Source organism: Pongo abelii, chromosome 2, assembly GCF_028885655.2.
Source record: "Pongo abelii isolate AG06213 chromosome 2, NHGRI_mPonAbe1-v2.0_pri, whole genome shotgun sequence".
Taxonomy (NCBI): domain Eukaryota; kingdom Metazoa; phylum Chordata; class Mammalia; order Primates; family Hominidae; genus Pongo; species Pongo abelii.
The window spans coordinates 106,147,773-106,166,131 of record NC_085928.1 but is presented as its reverse complement, the minus strand read 5'-3'; the positions used below and the strand labels follow the sequence as shown (position 1 = coordinate 106,166,131).

Below are 18,359 nucleotides of genomic sequence, written 5' to 3'. Positions count from 1 at the left end.
AACTGACCCATTTGATCCTGAAAATAAAGACTGTCTCGTGCCCCAGACCCCTCCTATGGATACCCTATTTGACCTTGAGGCTTAGTTCCAAAGCCAGCTACATCTTTTATAAAAGCCTTTCCACCCTATCTCCTTCACCTCCTCACCCAGCCAAAGGAAACCTTCTTTCCTCTGTTCTCCCACAGGACTTCATACCTGTTAGGGCACTTCTCCATCTCTGCCACATGTTATAGTTGGCTGACTACCCAAATTTATAATTAGCAACTTGAGGACCCAATCATGTCTTAACCATCTTTGCATTTTTCAGTATGCCTTGAATTAGAGAATTTATGAAAATAAATGTTTGCATAAGCTGATAAAGGAGATGAAGAAAAATGCAGAGAAGGAGAAAACCAAGGGCATGGGATCAGAAAATCCAAGAGAAGAGAGTGTTTCTGGAGAATGAAGCAATAAGTGAATGCTGCTGAGAAGTCAGAATGATGAAGTCTGAAGTTTCCCCTAAATGTGGCAGCACAAAGGATTCAGGAGAACACTGACTTTTATTGAGGAAGACACGCCAAATGTTGCTTGGAGTCACTGCATTTTTTAGGCAAGTCAATTAGACAAGCTTCTTTTTTTTTTTTTTTTTTTTTTTGAGAGAGAGTCTCACTCTGTTGCCCAGGCTGGAGTGCAATAGCACGGTCTCGGCTCACTGCACCCTCTGCCTCCCGGGTTCAAGCAATTCTCCTGCCTCAGCCTCTGAGTAGCTGGGATTACAGGCATGCACCACCATGCCTGGGTAATTTTTGTATTTTTAGTAGAGATAGGGTTTCACCATGTTGGTCAGGCTGGTCTCAAACTCCTGACCTTGTGATCCGCCCGCCTCAGCCTCCCAAAGTGCTGGGATTATAGGCGTGAGCCACTGCGCCTGGCCTGGCAAGCTTCTTCTTGAAGAAGGATGAACAGTTCTCAGCAAAGAGGAGTCATCATTCTTCTGAACCACCATGAACATTCCAGAGAAGAGGTAGACAGAAAGCTAGATTCTGGAGGATGTGCTGCGGTGAGCTAGGCCCTCAGGCAGGTGGTGGTGCCCAGCAGAAATGGCACTATAAGCCCAGGCTTCCCTGGTCCTAGGAGAATGTTTTAGACTAGATGTCTAAGAGAAAAGTCTGGGCACTGCCACTGGTCTTCATAGACCTGCATCAGGCTGGTCCTAGGCCTCCTGTTCCAGCTACATAGTGGACACCTCCCTCTGGGCTATAGCACACAGGGCCACAGCGCAACTGGGGCTCTTCCTCCTCATACCAGCGCTGTTCACTGAAGTCAGGGAAGAAGGCTGCAATCTCTCTGCTGGCTGAAACCACAGAGTCTGTAAGGGGAGATAAGACAGAGAAGGGGTTCTCACATGGTAGAAGCAAGAGGCAGTCATAATCAGCTTCAGAATCCTGAGCCTCTACTCTGCCTGCCCCTTCAGTCCTGGGGCATGTAAAGAAAGTCCACAGGCCACATCTGCCAACATGGCTACAAAGACCAGAAACACCAATGGAAGAAAGCTCACTGGAGGGACCTGGCTGTCAACTCTATCACACAGCCTGCCCACTAAACCCAAAATATCCTATGGCTATGGACAGGGGACTCACCCGAACCATGGGTGGTGTTGCGGGTGTCAGTGAGGCCGAAACTCCCACGGATGGAATCTGGGGCCACATGGCGTGCTCGGAACACTCTGGTGGGTCCCATGAGCGTCCTCCAGAGCTGGATGGCATCCTTGTGGGCAAGGATGTAGGCTCGGATTGGCCCGCTGTGAACAAAACAAGAACATGTAAAGAATCTGGCCATCTAGACTAGGAGGGTGTGCTGTGAGCAGGGCCTGAATAAAAACACTCTCTACGTTCTGAGAGTTTTCCTGCCTTTCCCGCTGAGTACCAATGCTGCTTCAAATAGGTGATGCAGGGCTCCTGCTGGTGTACATAAAGCCTGCAGAGATCAGCAGGGTGGCTATGCAGCATTCAACAGGACTCTTCTAACCACCACAGGACAGGTGCCTAACAGCTCAGCATCAGCTCAGTGGCAGCCCCAAACCCATGTTTCTTCAGATTTGACATTGATTACAACTTTATTTTATTTTTTGAGATGGAGTCTCGCTCTGTTGCCCAGGCTAGAGTACAATGGTGCAATCTCGGCTCACTGCAGCCTCTGCTTCCTGAATTCAAGTGATTCTCCTGCCTCAGCCTCCCGAGTAGTTGGGATTACAGGCACCCGCCACCATGCCCGGCTAATTTTTTTGTATTTTTTTTGTTTTTTTTGAGACTAAGTTTCACTCTTGTTGCCCAGGCTAGAGGGCAGTGCCACGATCTTGGCTCACTTCAACCTCCGCCTCCCAGGTTCAAGCGATTCTCCTGCCTCAGCCTCCCGAGTAGCTGGGATTACAGGCACCTGCCACCATGCTGGGCTAATTTTTTGTATTTTTATAGAAACAGTGTTTCACCATGTTGGCCAGGCTGGTCTCAAACTCCTGACCTCAAGTGATCCACCCACCTCGGCCTCCCAAAGTGCTGGGATTACAGAAATGAGCCACCGTGCCTGGCCTGATTACAACTTTAAAGAATGGCAGTGAAATGAACAAATCCATTTGGGGCAGGGGAGATTAGCCTCAGTGGATAAAGATGCTGGAACCAAATTAGAAGTACCTGGCCATGAATTCCACCAGCCGCTGATAGAAAAAACGCCCTGCAAAGAGAGAGGACCTTCATCAAGATACCTTCATCCTGGTGCCCAAGGCAACTTTCTGTACTTCTACCTCCTTACCTGGAATAATAAAAATTGTTTTAGAGAAAAGAACAAGGACCTTGGAGTCTGACAAACCTGGGTCTGAATCCAGGGTCTGCCACCTACAACCTGCGTAGTTTTGGGTAAATCATTAACCTCCTAAACTTGGCTTCCTAATCTGTGTACGAGGGATATAACACCTACTTTTTAGGGTTGTTGGGAAAACTGAATGAAAAAATGAGCATTAGGACAATGTTTGATGGTAAACATTCATTCACTATATGTTAACTACTGATATTATCAGACATAAAACTAAGTTTCTGGTTGGGACTACAAGGTAGAACCCTCCTTGGGAAAAGATGGATAATCATGAAAAGTGTGTGTTTTAAACCAAGATTTTAGAAAACTGGCTGCAACTGTACACGGTTGGTAGGTCAGAGAGCCTGCCATTGTGTTCCAGGTAAAATCTCTCTTATGGCCTCTTGGGATTGAGGCACCTTCCATTCAGAGGACTACTGATCCTACCTTCATGCTCTCGGTAAAACCTCTGGCAATCTTCCTTTCTCCACAGTAGTTCTCTCATTCGTACAATCAGGAACTTGTTGCTTAGAATCTGCTGATGAACAGCCTGAATAAAGACCACCCCCAAAATAAAAATCAATCAGGAGACTGAAACTGACCAAAAGAAACCATGAGGACCACTTGTTGCTCAGGACTTGAGGGTTTGTCCCACTGGACGGTGAGAAGACGAGGTGGGGTGAGGTCAAGACCTTCAGTCACACAGCCAGAGTGAGCGCCTTGGGTGAAAGGGGATAGGATGCGCTGTCTCTGCTCTTCCATACCTATAATCCCTTGAGCTCAAGACCACAGGACCCACCACTCAGACCACCGTAAAAGTCTTGTTAGTGGTCCTGCCTTGGGTTTCTCTCACTCCCTCCAAACCATCACACTTGATAGATGAGAAACTCTATAATTTACACGTCACACTCTGGTCAGAAGGTGTTAAGCAGTTCCTGTTATTCAAGGAATGAAGTGCAACCACTTTAGCCCAGTGCTCAAGGTTATACTTTCCTTACTCTGTACCAATTCTCTAGTCTCACCATCACAGGCTGCCTGCGGCCCTCAGACCCATCACATGCATTCCTGCCTCAGCGTCTCCCTTCTGTGCAACACCTGTCCTTCTCCTGGCACTAACCAAAGTTTACCATTCCTTTGAGGCCCAGCTGAGTCCTGCCACTTCCAGGCGCCCATTCCTGACTGCTTGGATCTTCCTCTGCACCATAGTGGGCTTACTTAGCAGTGCTACTCAGTTAGTATTTATCAAACTATGGTACACAGAATGTGAAAATGACCCCGAGCCCCATCAAGATTTCCCACCCTAATCTTCAGGACTGTGAATATGATGCAATATGATTATGTTACATTACATAACAATAGATCAGATTTTGAGGGAAATTAAGGTTACTAATCAGTTGATTCTGCTGTAATCAAAAGGGAGATTATCCAGGTGGGCCTAATCAATCACATGAGCCCTGTGGGATTAGAATTGTGACGGCTTCTCAATGCCAGGCATTTTCTCTGGCTAGAGGCTGAAGAAGTCAGAGAGATTCAAAGCATGAGAAGGATTCAATGCACTGCAGCTGTCTTGAAGACAGACTGGGCCATGTGATGAGGGATGTGAGTGGTCTCTAGAAACTGAAAGGAGTTCCTGCCTGAAGGCCAACAGGGAAATGGCAGCCTCAGTCCTACCATCACAAGAAATCAACTCTGCCAACAACCTGAATGAGTCTGGAAGTGAATTCTTCCCCCAGACCCTCCAGATAAGGGCCTGATCAGCCAATACCTTGACTTTGGCCTTGTGAGACTTTAAAAGCAAACAACTCAGCCAAGCCTACTGGAACCTCTAAACTATTGAACTGTGAAATAACAAACGAGTGTTGTTTTAAGCTCTCAAGCCTGGAGTAATGTGTTATGTAGCAATAGAAACTAACAAATATACATTGTCTTGATATTTGGTTCTATTATTTCTTTGGGTCCTTTCTTATATTTTAGGTCTGCCTCAAGTCTCCAATAGATTCTTAGTCTCCTTAGGTCAGAGTTCATGGCTTCTAGCTTTGCCTCCACAGCATCCAGCACAAGTCTGTGTTGTCAGTCACCATAAATGGCCCAATGGCACCTGAAGCAGTGGCAATTCCCAGGGCATGCGGTAGAGGCTTAGGATTCATTCTTACCTCTAGAATCAGCGGATGGGCGACTGCATCAGGCTTGATCAGGGCTAGAGTGAGCTGGAGAGCCTGAGGGCTTCGCAAGATTGAGGCCATCTCACTCCTGCCATTAGAGAGCTGTATTAGGAACCCTTCAGGACGACACTCCCAGCCTTCCCTACATTGGAGCCACGCAGTCTTGCAAGCCAACGAGTGCTCTCACTCCTGACACTCATAAAGAACCTGATAGTTTCATCTTAAGGCCATATACATTATTTTATTTAATTGCCCATTTGGGCTCATGGGATCAAGGGAAGGGAGTGGTAGAGGGAGCATTCAAGTTCCCCCGTGGAGTATACAATCTAGTGCAACTGTAAGCCTATGAGGGAATTACCCATTAAAAGAAACTCAAGTTTAAAAACTACCTGTCTCTGCCAGTATCCCTTCCTAACTTCCTTTTGTATTTTACAGAGGATTTACAATTTATACTCCTAAACAGCCTATCCACAAGGCCTATTCATAATGATGAATTCATCTCTTAAAATCTTCCATCCCATAGTGCTCTTCTATCAAATCTAGAATTGGAAGATTGATGGACAGGAACTGAGGTGCTACCAGGATACCAAAAAGTCTGCTGGATAAACACCATCTCTATTCTAATATTATGGAGAGATCAGGATCTCCAGTGCCCAAATCAAACCTGTTAATACACTCAGCTGTCCTCAGTGGCAAGACCTGTCAACAAGCAACTCCAACATCAGGAACAAGTCATAACCATTTTGCATCTGAAACAGTGCTTGACACAAAGGTGCTTGATCAATTTTATTTACTAAATAAACCTATATAGTCTTATTTCTATTCATCTTTGTATTCCTAATGTCTAGCATGGTGTAAGAGCTCAATATTGTAGAAATGATATAATGGACATAAAAGCATTTTATAAACTGGACTAAGGGAATTTTGAGGTCTTTTCCAACTGTGAAATCCGAGTTATACGTGAGAAATTTATCACCTCTGCAGGAGTAAAGACTTTGTCTCAAAATCTCATCTCAATATTATCTCTCATTTGGCCATGCGTAGTGGCTCACACCTGTAATATCAGTACTTGAGGCCAGGAGTTTGACCTGGGCAACAAAGCAAGACCCTGACTCTACTACATATGTGTGTGTGTATATATATATAATATATATGTGTGTATATATATAAAATCATTTGTCGACAAATACAGAGAAGGCTTCCATTAACATAGGCAGGGACAGAGTCTAGACAACATTCTCATTTATCTTATCCTAAAAACTGTCAATCATGTTAAAGGTGGTATTAGAATCTGGCCCAAGCAAAGAAACTGCCATGGTCTCTCCTATTCATGTCCTTTCTACAGCTTTCAACCTGATTTTCCACTCAAACCATAAAGCCACACCCAATCTAACCAGTACAAGATCAGCTAACCCACTCTCCCTAATGCCACAGGTGGTAACACGTCATTTTCAGCAACTGTCTACAGAGACATCCATGACACCTCCCCTTCCTCACTCTTCATATCCACACGATCACCAACTTCTGGCAATTTTCCCTACCTAATATATCTCAAAACCCATACCATTCTCCCACCCTCAACTGCTACCACCATAACTCTAAGACATCATCATTCCCCTCTGGACATCTGGACATCTTTGGTCTCCCAGTTTCTGTCCTGCCAACCTCTACAATCTCCACACAGCAGCCAAAGTGAACCACACATGCAAATTTAATCATATGGTTCCCCTCCTTAACCCTTTAAAGGGCACCCTGCTCTTAGAATAAAAACCAAAATCCTTATCACGGCCTCCCAGGCTCTGCATGATCTTGTGGTTCCCCACGTACCTCTCTAGCCTCATCTGGAACCCCACACTCCCTAAGTTTCTCTAGCTCCAACCTCATGGGCCTTTCAGTTTTGAAAGACTTTCTGGCTTGACAGCCTTTGTGTGAGTAGTTTTCGCAGTCCTGAATGTGCTTTCTCTGGTTGCCTCCTGCTCACCTTAGTGATCTTAGCTCACTTCCCCTTACACTTTCTCACAGCTTGCAAGTTCTCTTCAGTTCCGTCTTCACCACCAGAAGGTGTAAGCAGTACCTAGCACACAGCTGGCTCTTAACAGTATCTGAATGTACCAACGAATGCACCTCATCCAGCCATTCCAAGGCCAGGCTGCTAGGGGTTCTCGTGGCAAGAACACGCGGCCTGTAGGGAGGACATGGCTCCTTTACTAACGCAGCTAAGTTGTGGCTGTCTTGACTCTTGGTTTACAACAAACTGACAAGTCGAGAATCCTGTTAGACTTAAAGGTGACTCCATCAGAGAATTAAAAATTTTAGGCAGGGCGCGGTGTCTCACGCCTGTAATCCCAGCACTTTGAAAGACCGAGAAGGACGGATCACGAAGTCAGGAGATCAAGACCATCCTGGCCAACATGGTGAAAGCCTGTCTCTACTAAAAATACAAAAAAATTAGCCAGGCGTAACGGCGCGCGCCTATAGTCACAGCTACTAGGGAGGCTGAGGCAGGAGCATTGCTTGAACTCTGGAGGCGGAGGCTGCAGTGAGCCGACATCGAGCCACTGCACTCCAGCCTGGCGACTGAGCCAGACTCCGTCTCCAAAAAAAAAAAAAAGTTAAGCTGTCGGTACACTGCCCCCCCAGCACTTGAGAGGGCCACCACTCGCTTCCTGGAGGGCGGCGGCCCAGCACTGGTCCACCCACGCGCGGCCGGGACCTGCGCCCCTACCCCTGTGGCCACGCCCTCCAGCCCCCCGGGCTCACGGCCTCAACTCTCGACCCAGCCCCCTACTTCTCTAGGCCTGCAATCGCGCAGCCCTCACCCCTCGTACCCGGGGCCTAAGCCCACCCCAGATTCTGGGTCATTCGGAGCCCCAGTGCAGCGGAAGTCCGGCTCCGGGTTCACCTTGTCCTCCGGCACAGGGCCCGGCCACCAGGCGCCACGCTGGATAGCCTGCGGCCCTCGCGGGGTCCTTCAGGCGCTCGCTGGGCAGCCCTGCTCGGGGTCCTCGTCCGGTTGCGCCGCGGGGTGAGGCAAGGTGTGAGGAGCCCTGGAGGGCGGCGGGTTTCCCAGGCGCATGCACTTGCGGCGGACGGGACGAGAGGATGAAGCCGTCCTGGGCGCCGGAACTCGCTTGTGAGAACCGCCCCTCGGAAGCCGACCTGGGCGCCCTCGGCGGGAGGGAGTGCTGGGCGGGTTGCTGGCGCAGCGCTACGCAGTGTGGCGGAACCCAGAGGACCGGACGGGCTCGTTCAGGGTGGCGGCCCGGCGGGGGCGATGCCCGCCAGCAGAGACACCGATGGGAACCTTGCCCAGTTATTTTCTTTGCCTAGGGTAGTTCCTGGAACATGGTTGATGCCCAGTATTTGTCAAAAGTACGCGGAGGGCAAAGAACTTAAGCGCTGGATCGCGAAGGCACAGGCCCTTCAAAGTCTTTTGAGCTCTGAGCGATACATTAGCGTGAAGGATCGTAGCTAATATGGGGGTTGATGAAAGAGGATCCTTGGCTGGAGTCCAGGTGTGCATAGGGCATGAGGAAAGCAAGTCATAACGGCCTTTCACGTGTCATTAGGAATCTGGGCAGCAGGGTGTGGTTTGGGTTACTCTGGAGTCTATTGAAGCAGCCCAGGATGAGGAGATGAGAACTGGGGGTATTCCTGGTGTGTACTGTGATGTGTGGAGAGGATGGGGACAGGGAGAATGGATCGGGGGTCAGCTGTGGCAGGTGTGACCAGAAACTTGGTGACAGGTTGAATAAAGATGGTAAAAAAAAAAAAAAAAATGTGTTTTGGTTTCTTGGGGTTTTTTTTTGAGGGAAATCACTGAGAATGAGAAGAGTGAAAATAAACGATAACTGTCATCAATTTAAAGACTTACTTGCACGTTTAACTGACTTCAGTGTCTGCCTACACAGGTATTGCCCTCTTGGAAGGTTTGTCCCCAACTCCTCATGGCTTCTCTCTCTGCAGCAATAAGAAGCCACTTCCCAATAGTTTCCTGATACCCACTCACCTTTGGGAACTTCTGAGGAAAGTTTTGCCAGTCTCTCCAGAGACTCTTGCATCTCCTCTCTTTTTGTTTAGACCCTTGACCACCACCCCCTACTCTAACTTTAACTCCTCTGATACTCAGTTCCAATCCTAACCCAAGCCCTAGTCCCTGAATTTATAATCCTTTAATCCTAGACCTGGTCTCTAGATCCTGAGCCCTTGATGCTTATCTTCTAACCTCCTAATCCCAACCTCAAATCCCTAAACCTCAACCCATGAATTCTGACCTCTGATTCTCAAACCTCAAGCTCCCAACCCTGACTCCAAAAATGACAACCCATTACTTCTCCCTATGCGGAATCACTGACAGAGGGAGTTTTAGCAACTGAATCTGCAGCAGGTCAAAGGACCCAGTGAGTTAGGCAGCAAACTACTCTAAATACAATATATGGTGGATAACAGCAAGCCTAAACAAATCTTCCTCAAAGATGAGCAACACAAGTCTCAGTCATTATGATTATACCTCTGTATCTCAACAAAGGGGCTTAAATCAGCAAGTCATCCCAGCCCCTGAAGGAAGAGAACAGTCCTTGCAAGTTGCAAAGCTTTCAGAGGACATGGGTGGCTCAGTAAAGCCCCTGTTCTAGGACACAGCAAAAGAAACAACACAATAACCACCATGGCCCAGCAGATGAGGGCCACAGCCAGCATCGTCACCCCTGAGTCTGCCTTCCCAGTATGATCATCAGGACTTCAGAAGTCCCAGCAAACCAGTTAAACAGAAGACAAGAACCTTATGTGAAACCAAATTCCAGACAACTGATATAGATGGCATTCCAGAATCTGCAGCATTCCAGCATGCAACAAACTGCAATAAGTGACACAGATCTCTCCCCAACAGACACCTTATGAGAAGCAAGGGGAAAAAAATGCTCCAATAACATGGAATCCCAGAATCTCTTCACCATCCCACCCTCAAACCCCTCCCCATTGCCAGGATGCTATGGCATAAGAGACAAAGGACAATTCACAGTAGTAATAAAAAACATTTACTAAACACTCAGAAACAGTACTGACCAGGTGCCTCATTCAATGCTACGCTTATGTGAATTCTGTATGTATACTGTACTTAGATATAATTTTTTAAAAAGTTGATACTGCTAAAGCCTTGCTTAGATGGAAATTTGTAGCCTAAAATACATATATTAGAAAAGAAGAAAGACTGGAAATTCAGTAAGCCTCCATCTCAACAAGTTAGAAAAAGAGGAACAGAGCCTCAGAAACCTGTGACACATCATCAAGCATATAATATTGTTATTATTATTATTATTATTATTATTATTTTGAGGCAGAGTCTCGCTCTGTTGCCCAGGCTGGAGTGCAATGGTGCAATCTTGTCTCACTGCAACCTCTGCCTCCTGGGTTCAAGAGATTCTCCTGCCTCAGCCTCCCAAGTAGCTGGGATTACAGGCACCTGCCACCACGCCCGGCTGATTTTTGTATTTTCAGTAGAGACGGGGTTTCACCCTGCTGGCCAGGCTGGTCTCAAACTCCCGACCTCAGGTGATGGATTGCCTGCCTTGGCCTCCCAAAGTGCTGGGATTACAGGCATGAGCCACTGCGCCCGGCTGTTATTATTTATTATTAACTATTGCTTTATGCAGTTGTCTTTTAAATCATGTAGGAGAATAAAAGATTTACAAACAAAACCATATATTTATACTGTCTTTAACTGTGTAGTTACCTCTACCAGTTCTCTTTATTTCCCCTTGTGGATTTAAGTGTCCTTTCACTTCAGCCTAAAGTATTCCCTTTAGTATTTCCTGTAGGGTGGATCTGCTGGAGACAAATTATTTTGGTTTTTATTAGTTTTGTTGGTCGTCTTACTTTCTCCTTCATTTTTTTTTTCTTTTTTTTCTTTTTTTTTTTTTTTGAGATGGAGTTTTGCTTTTGTTGCCCACACTGGAGTGCAATGGTGCAATCTTGGCTCACTGCAACCTCTGCCTCCTAGGTTCAAGCAATTCTCCTGCCTCAGCCTCCCAAGCAGCCGTGATTACAGGCATGCAACACCACACCCAGCTAATTTTGTAATTATTTTTAGTAGAGAGGGTTTCACTGTGTTGGCCAGGCTGATCTTGAACTTCTGACCTCAGATGATCCACCCGCCTCAGCCTCCCTAAGTGCTGGGATTACAGGAGTGAGCCACCGCTTTCCTTCATTTCTGAAGGATTTTCTTTATGGATATAGAATTCTTGGCTGATATTTTTTTCTGTTAGCACTTTGAATATGTTATCCTACTGCTTTGTGGCCTCTGTGATTTCTGACGAGAAACTAGATGTTAATCTTACTGAGGATCATTTGTACTTAATGATTTGCTTCTCTTTTGCTGCTTTCAAAATTCTCTCTTGGTCTTTGGCTTTTGACGGAGATTATGATGTGTATAGGGGTGGATTTCTTTGAGTTTGTCCTACTTGGAGTTTGCTGAGTTGCTTGGATGCATATGTTAACATTCTTTGAAAAATTTGGGATATTTTCAGCCATTATTTCTTCAAATATCTTTCTGCCCTTTTCTTTCTTCCTTCTCCTTCCTGGACTACTATTATCTTTATGTTGTTATGCTTGATTATATCCCACAGGCTTCCAGGGCTCTGTTCCTTTTTCTTTCTGCTCCTCACACTGGTTAATGTCAATCTTTCTTCAAGTTCACTTGTTCTTTCTTCTGCCTGTTCAACTTTGCTATTGAGCCTCTCTAGTGAATTTGTCACTTTAGTTATTGTACTTATCACCTCAAGAAAGTTACATTTTGAAAAAATAATTTCTTTATGATGTTCTCTACTTGTTCACACACATTCTTATACTTTATTTCTTTAGACATAGTTTATCTCTTTGAAAAAATATGTATACATGTATGTATGTGTATTTTTTTTAATAAGGCCTCACTGTCACCCAGGCTAGAATGCAGTGGCACAATCATAGCTCATTGTAGCCTAAACCTCCTGGGCTCAAGCAATCCTCCCACCTCAGCTTCCTGAGTAGCTAGGACTACAGGCACATGCCAGCATGCCTGGTAATTTTTAATTTTTTTGTAGAGATAGGGTCTCACTATGTTGTCCAGGCTGGTCTTGAACTCCTGGCCTCAAGTGATCCTTTCACCTCAGGCCCCCAAAGTGTTGGGATTATAGCCATGAGTCACCTGCCTGGGCTGATTTAAAGTCTTTGTCTAGTAAGTCCAACATTAGAACTTTCTTGGCAACAATTCCTATTGACTGATCTTTTTTTCTTGTGTATGGGCCAGACTTTCTTGTTTCTTTGTATGTGTCATAATATTTCGTTGAAAACTGGATGTTTTAAATAACATAATGTGGCAACTTTGGAAATCAGATTCTCCCCTTCCCCCAGGTTTGTTGTTGCTATTCATTTGTGTAGTGATTTTTATCAATTAATTTTTTAAAGTATGTATTCTTGGTAGCGTGTAACCACTGAAGACTCTGTTCCATTAGTTTAGTGGTCATCTAATGATTGGACATAGTGTTTTTAAATACTTGAAACCAGTAAGTCTTTCTGCCTTTGCTGAGGTATTCTGTATGTATTGAGCCATGCCTTCAATGGTCAGGCATGCAGTTTACAACTCTGCTTTAGACTTCATTTCTTGCTATTCAGAGCATTAAAGTCAGCCAAGGTGAGCACATAGGGCTTTCTAAAGATTCTCCTGGACATATTACAGACCTGCTCATGCCCTTGGTCTTCTAGATTCCTAGAAATATGCCAGAGCTTTTCAAAAGCTCCATGGACATTCTATTCTCAGCTTTTTCTTTTACTTTTTTTTTTTTTTTTTTTGGTTGTTTGTCCCAAATGTTATCACTGCTTAAGGCTGTTGCAAATTTTAAAAATTGAGGCTGTTTGTTTTTGACAGATGCCCCAGGGAAAAAGTTCTCAGTGAGAGAACTCTCAGTCAGGTTAAAACAAAACAAAACAAAACAAAACAAAAAGCCAAAAGGCAAGCCAGCTGGAGGAGGTCTCTAGGGAACTGCCAGGCAAATCAAATAACGATCATTTTCTGGAAATGGTGTTTTTGGGGACCTCCAAACCTGTTCTTCCCCCTTTAATGTCTTTTTGGAGGCTGGTTTCCACCATGATTTCAGGGCTGGTTTAATTTAAGCCTACAGCAGAGTTGGGGTAGGGAGAATGGGTACAGGGCAAGTTAAAAACACCAGAAAGCTTGCTTTTCTTACTAAGATTTTAGATTTTTGTGGTCATTTGCTCACAATCTGTGTAAGAACAGAGGGAACCCATGGCATGAGTCAAGTAGTTTTGGGATGAGAAAATAGAATATCTGATATATTTTAAAGATTCTTATTAATCAAGAGAAATGTTTGCCAGCCAGGTTTTCTGCTGAGAATCATTTATTGAAGACATAAATCAATGAGTTTGATCCAACCATTAGTAATTAAAGGGGATATATTTGAAGAGGCAACCATTGTGTTTCACTTGGCCATCTGGAGATTCAGTAGGTTTTATAATTCTTTGTCGTACGTTCAAGAGTTTTCCTGCAAGAGAAGTATCTGCTTAGAGAAATCCAATTTGAGGAAGTTAAGAGAAAAGCCACCACATTTGTAACCACAACCATAGTTCAGCAGGGGAAATATTAAACAATTATTCTTTGAATTAAGGTAGGTTAGAGACATTCTAATTTCACTGGAGAAGAAAAAAGCAGAGTGAAAGTCGGTGGAAAAGAGGAAGGCAAAGGATGGGGATGTCTGGGTGAGACTTTGGACCCCAGGAGAGCCTCTGGGAACTCCCGAGGGGGTAGAGGCAGTGGAGTTGACATGAAGCAGGGTCCTGGCAGAGGCCTGTTGGGGGATATGGGAGGCACAGAAGATGGTGTTAAAGAACAGAGTCTAGAGGTTGACCCACTGGATTCAAGGCCCAGCCCTGCCAGTTCCTAGCTCTGTGGGTTTGGGCAAGTCACATGGCCTCTCTAGACCTCTGCTCCTTTGAATATGAAATGTAGCTAATAGCGATGCTTTCCTCATGGCAGGGCTGTGAGGAACACAGGAGAGGAGATACAGGCAAAGCATATGATGCGGCACAGGGCACGTGTCTGGCAATTAGTGATATCGTTAGTCTTCCTGTTACAGATCTCTTGTGTGAGTGTGTGTGAGATCCTATCAAAAACAGAGTTTCTATGCTGCTTTGCTGAAGGGCTGTAGGGAGGAGCCACTATTCATTCATTCATTCACTCATTCATTCATTGCCTTTCTCCTCACACCAGAGCCAACGATTTCAATGAGTTCAGTGTGTATTTTTTTATGTTTGTGCCAAATATATATTGTGTTTATTTTTAGTTTATATAATGCTGTCATGTTACTTGTATTATACTGTCCCTTGCTTTTCCTCTCAGTGCAGTATTTTAAGATCTATCCATATTGCTAACAGCACATCTAATTTCTTCTGAAAGCTGCATTGAAGTCTGTAAGGACTACCTTCCACAGTTTACCTATTGATTTCTTGACTAGTCTCACTCAGGCGATCCCCAAACCTGAATAACCCTGCAATAGACATACATGTCATTTTACAAGACGATGAGAGAATCTCTTTGTGATTTCCTAGGGTTGGAAATGCTGGACCATGAGATATGAATATATTTAATTTCTTACTTTGCCTAAAAATGGTAGATTGCTTCCCACAGTGTCTATAACTGCCTTCATTGTCACCATAGATCATGAGAGTACAGATATCTCCATGTCCAACCAGCACTGGATATACCCAGCCTTCTGATTTTTTCTAGTATAATAGGCAAATAGGCATCTCATTGTATTTCAATTTGAATTTGCCCCGGTTATTTATGAGCTTTTGAATATCCTTTATATAATTAGCCTTTTGTCTTTATTCTTCTATAATAAAACCATTTGCCTATTTATCAGTTTGCTGTAGGTTTTCTTGTTGCTTATTTGCATGTACACTCTATCTTCTAGCTTATTGCAATAGCTCCTCTAGTTCTGTCAGCTGTTTACTCACTTATCCATAGTGTCTTTCATTTATCAACGATCTTAAATTCAACTGGTTATTGACTGGGAATGAAATGAAGTTTTAGAATAGAGAAAACTAACATAGTCCTAATACTTAAGTTATAATCTGGAGCATAGACTGTCTCTCCACTTATTCATATGATCTTAAATATCCTTTGGTCAAGTTTTAGTTTTCTCCTTTGAGTTTGCTCATACATCCAGCAGAATTTCAGAACTCCCCCACCTTTTTTGTTTTTTCAAGACAGAGTTTTGCTCTTGTTGCCCAGGCTGGAGTGCAATGGTGCGATCTTGGCTCACTGCAACCTCTGCCTCCCAGGTTCAGGTGATTCTCTTGCCTGAGCCTCCTGAGTAGCTGAGATTACAGGCATGCGCCACCATGCCTGGCTAATTTTTGCATTTTTAGTAGAGACAGGTTTCTTCATGTTGGTCAGGCTGCACTCGAACTCCTGACCTCAGGTGACCGACCTGCCCTGGCCTCCCAAAGTGCTGGGATTACAGGCGTGAGCCACCACGCCTGGCCCAGAACCGCCTTAATAGTGTTAATATTTGTGATTCAGCCCATGCCAGAATTGATGATTATCATATCTTTGTTTTTGTCAAAGTGTCATTTAGCAAACAGATACAAAAATGGAAAGATTCAAGGAAAATAAAAATGTTCATGTAGCGGTCTCTGGGGAGGTGCTTTGCACTGGAGTGCAGCCATCTTCCAAGAAGGGATTTAGTGATAGGCTTTGTGATGGTTACTTTTATGTGTCACCTTGGCTGGGTCACAGTGCCCAGATACTTGGTTGAACATTGTTCTAGATGTTTTGGTGAGGGTGTTTTTGGACGAGATTAACATTTAAATTAGCGGACTTTGGGTAAAGCAGATTGCCCTTCATAATGTGCGTAGGCCCCATCCAATCAGTTTAAGGCATTAATAGAACAAAAAAGCCTACTCCCACCCAACCGCCCACCCCTGAGCAAGAAGGAATTCTGCCAGAAGACAGCCTTCAGACTTGAACTGCAATGCCAGCTTTTCCCTGGGTCCCGAGCCTACTGGTGCACCCTGCAAATTATATTAGGGTGGATGGTTAGCAATCTCTTCTACACTTTGCAAATATGTAAAATATATATAGTAGCTCAGGCTCTCTGGTATTGTGTTAAACAAGTGTCCATGACTTGTGTCTAAACTCAAAGGGAAGGAATCTCAAATTTCTGTTTTGTCAGATAGATTTGTAGCTTCAGCTTTCTTTTAGCTTATAATTGATTCTCATGCTTGGTTGCATATATTTATTTTCTGTTTTTCTGTGTCCTTTTAAAAACCAAGTATGTCTTTGTAGGCAGCACGTTGTTGGATCTTCTTTTTCTTTATCCAGTTATCCAGTCTGAGAATATCTGTTTTTTGATTCACTGAGTATAACCTATTCATATTTACTGTAATTACTGTAATTACTGTTATATTAAGATTTCTTTTCATTTAGTATTTTCCTCTTTCATCTCTCTCTCACTCACTCTCATTTAAAATTTTCTGTTTTTTTTTTGAGACGGAGTCTCACTCTGTCACCCAGGCTGGAGTGCAGTGGCACGATCTCGGCTCACTGCAAGCTCCGCCTCCCGGGTTCACACCATTCTCCTGCCTCAGCCTCCCGAGTAGCTGGGACTACAGGCACGTGCCACCACACCTGGCTAATTTTTTGTATTTTTAGTACAGATGGGGTTTCACCGTGTTAGCCAGGATGGTCTCGATCTCCTGACCTCAAGATCCACCCGCCTCAGCCTCCCAAAGTGCTGGGATTATAGGTGTGAGCCACCGTGCCTGGCCTTTTTTTTTTTTTTTTTTTTTTTGAGATAGAGTCTCACTCTGTTGCCCAGGCTGGAGTGCAGTGGCACGATCTTGGCTCACTGCAACCTCCGCCCCCTCGGTTCAAGCGATCCTCCTGCCTCAGCCTCCTGAGTAGCTGGGACTACAGGTGTGAGCCACCACATCTGGCTAATTTTTATATTTTTTATTAGAGACGGGATTTTGCCATGTTGGTCAGGCTGGTCTCGAACTCCTGACCTCACTCAGGTGGTCTACTGACCTCAGCCTCCCAAAGTGCTGAAATTACAGGCATGAGCCACCACACCCAGCCATTAATTATATTCTTAAGAATATAATTTTTTATCGTGTTTGAACATTTGAAAGATAATTTGGGGCTGGGTATGGTGGCTCAGGCCTGTAATCCCAGCACTTTGGGAGGCCTAGATGGGAAGATTGCTTGAGTCCAGGAGTTCGAGACCTACCTGGGAAAAATAGTGAGATGCCATCTCTACCAAAAATACAAAAATTTGGCTGGGCGCGGTGGCTCATGCCTGTAATCCCAGCACTTTGGGAGGCCAAGGTGGGCAGATCACGAGGTCAGGAGATCAAGACCATCCTGGCTAACACAGTGAAACCCCGTCTCTACTAAAAATACAAAAAATTAGCCGGGTGTGGTGGCGGACGCCTGTAGTCCCAGCTACTCAGGAGGCTGAGGCAGGAGAATGGTGTATACCTGGGAGGCAGAGCTTGCAGTGAGCTGAGATTGTGCCACTGCACTCCAGCCTGGGTGACAGAGTGAGACCCCATCTCAAAAAAAAAAAAAAAAAAAAAAATTAGCCCAGTGCAGTGTTGTGTGCTCATAATCCCGGGTATGTGGGAGGATTGGTTGAGCACAGGAGGTTGAGGCTACATGAGCTGTGATTGCACCACTGCACTTCAACCTGGATGACAGACTGAGGCAAGGCAAGGCAAGGCAAAGAGTAAGGAAAGGGGCAAGGGGGAAGGAGGAAGGGGAAAGGGGGAAGGGAAAAGGGACAAAGAAAGGCAAGGAGCAAGGCAAGGCAAGAAGCAGGGAAAAGCAAAGAGAGGGGTGAGACAAGGGGCAAGGCAAGGAACAAGGGGCAAGTGCCAAGGCATGGGACAGGGCAAGGAAAGACATAAGGCAGGGCATGGGGCAAGGCCAGGGGCAGGGCAAGGGCCAGGTTATGGGGCAGGTCAAGGGGGCAGGGCAGGGGGCAAGTCATGGGGCAGGGCAAGAGGCATGAGGCAGGGCAAGGGACAAGGCATGTGGCTGGGCAAGACTAGGTGAGGGGCAGAACCAGGGGCAGGACCAGGGCCCAGGGCCAGGAAAGGAACAGGAATTTGCCAGGGAAAGGGGCAAAGCCTGGGGCTGGACAAGGCAAAGGCAAAAAGACAAGGGCAAAGGTAAAGGCAAGGCAAGGCAAGAGGAAAGGAAAAAATAAAGGAAAGGAAAGTGAGGAAAAATGACAGGAAGGGAGAAGAAAAGAAAGAGAAAGAGAAGGAAGGAGGAAAGAAGGAAGGAGAGAAAGAAGGAAAGAAGGAAAACTTGGC

At 45.2% G+C, this 18,359-nt stretch overlaps 2 protein-coding genes across 9 annotated transcripts in view; both read right to left on the bottom strand.

Annotated features, from left to right (window-relative positions):
- Positions 1-608: 608 nt before the first annotated feature.
- NME6 (NME/NM23 nucleoside diphosphate kinase 6) lies at positions 609-8,745 on the bottom strand. Of its 8 annotated transcripts, none has more exons than XM_009239059.4 (7): positions 7,891-7,950; positions 6,970-7,170; positions 4,980-5,076; positions 3,274-3,376; positions 2,670-2,709; positions 1,620-1,780; positions 609-1,348 (listed from the first exon to the last, which is right to left on the bottom strand). In XM_009239059.4, exons 3-7 carry the CDS (start codon positions 5,067-5,069, stop codon positions 1,182-1,184), a joined length of 561 nt encoding a protein of 186 aa, XP_009237334.3. In that variant the 5' UTR covers positions 5,070-5,076; positions 6,970-7,170; positions 7,891-7,950; the 3' UTR covers positions 609-1,181. The 8 variants fall into 8 exon arrangements, with proteins under 8 accessions (XP_009237334.3, XP_009237333.3, XP_009237329.3 ...); XM_009239058.4 differs by having other exon boundaries at positions 7,834-7,907; XM_009239054.4 differs by having other exon boundaries at positions 7,817-7,905.
- Positions 8,746-13,360: 4,615 nt separating this feature from the next.
- SPINK8 (serine peptidase inhibitor Kazal type 8 (putative)) overlaps positions 13,361-18,359 on the bottom strand; it is a 31,380-nt gene continuing 26,381 nt past the window's right edge. Inside the window, exon 6 of the mRNA XM_002813794.5 lies at positions 13,361-13,522. Within this exon, the coding sequence (XP_002813840.3) occupies positions 13,511-13,522 (12 nt within the window). The 3' untranslated portion in view covers positions 13,361-13,510. The remainder of the gene's footprint in view (positions 13,523-18,359) is intronic.

Excerpts from the sequence above, each read along its gene's own strand:
- NME6 (XM_002813797.6), bottom strand. Across the intron at positions 3,377-4,979 it reads CCCATCCGCTGATTCTAGAG|GCTGTTCATCAGCAGATTCT; the intron begins GTAAGAATGAAT and ends GTCTTTATTCAG. Across the intron at positions 1,349-1,619 it reads CAACACCACCCATGGTTCGG|ACTCTGTGGTTTCAGCCAGC; the intron begins GTGAGTCCCCTG and ends CTCCCCTTACAG.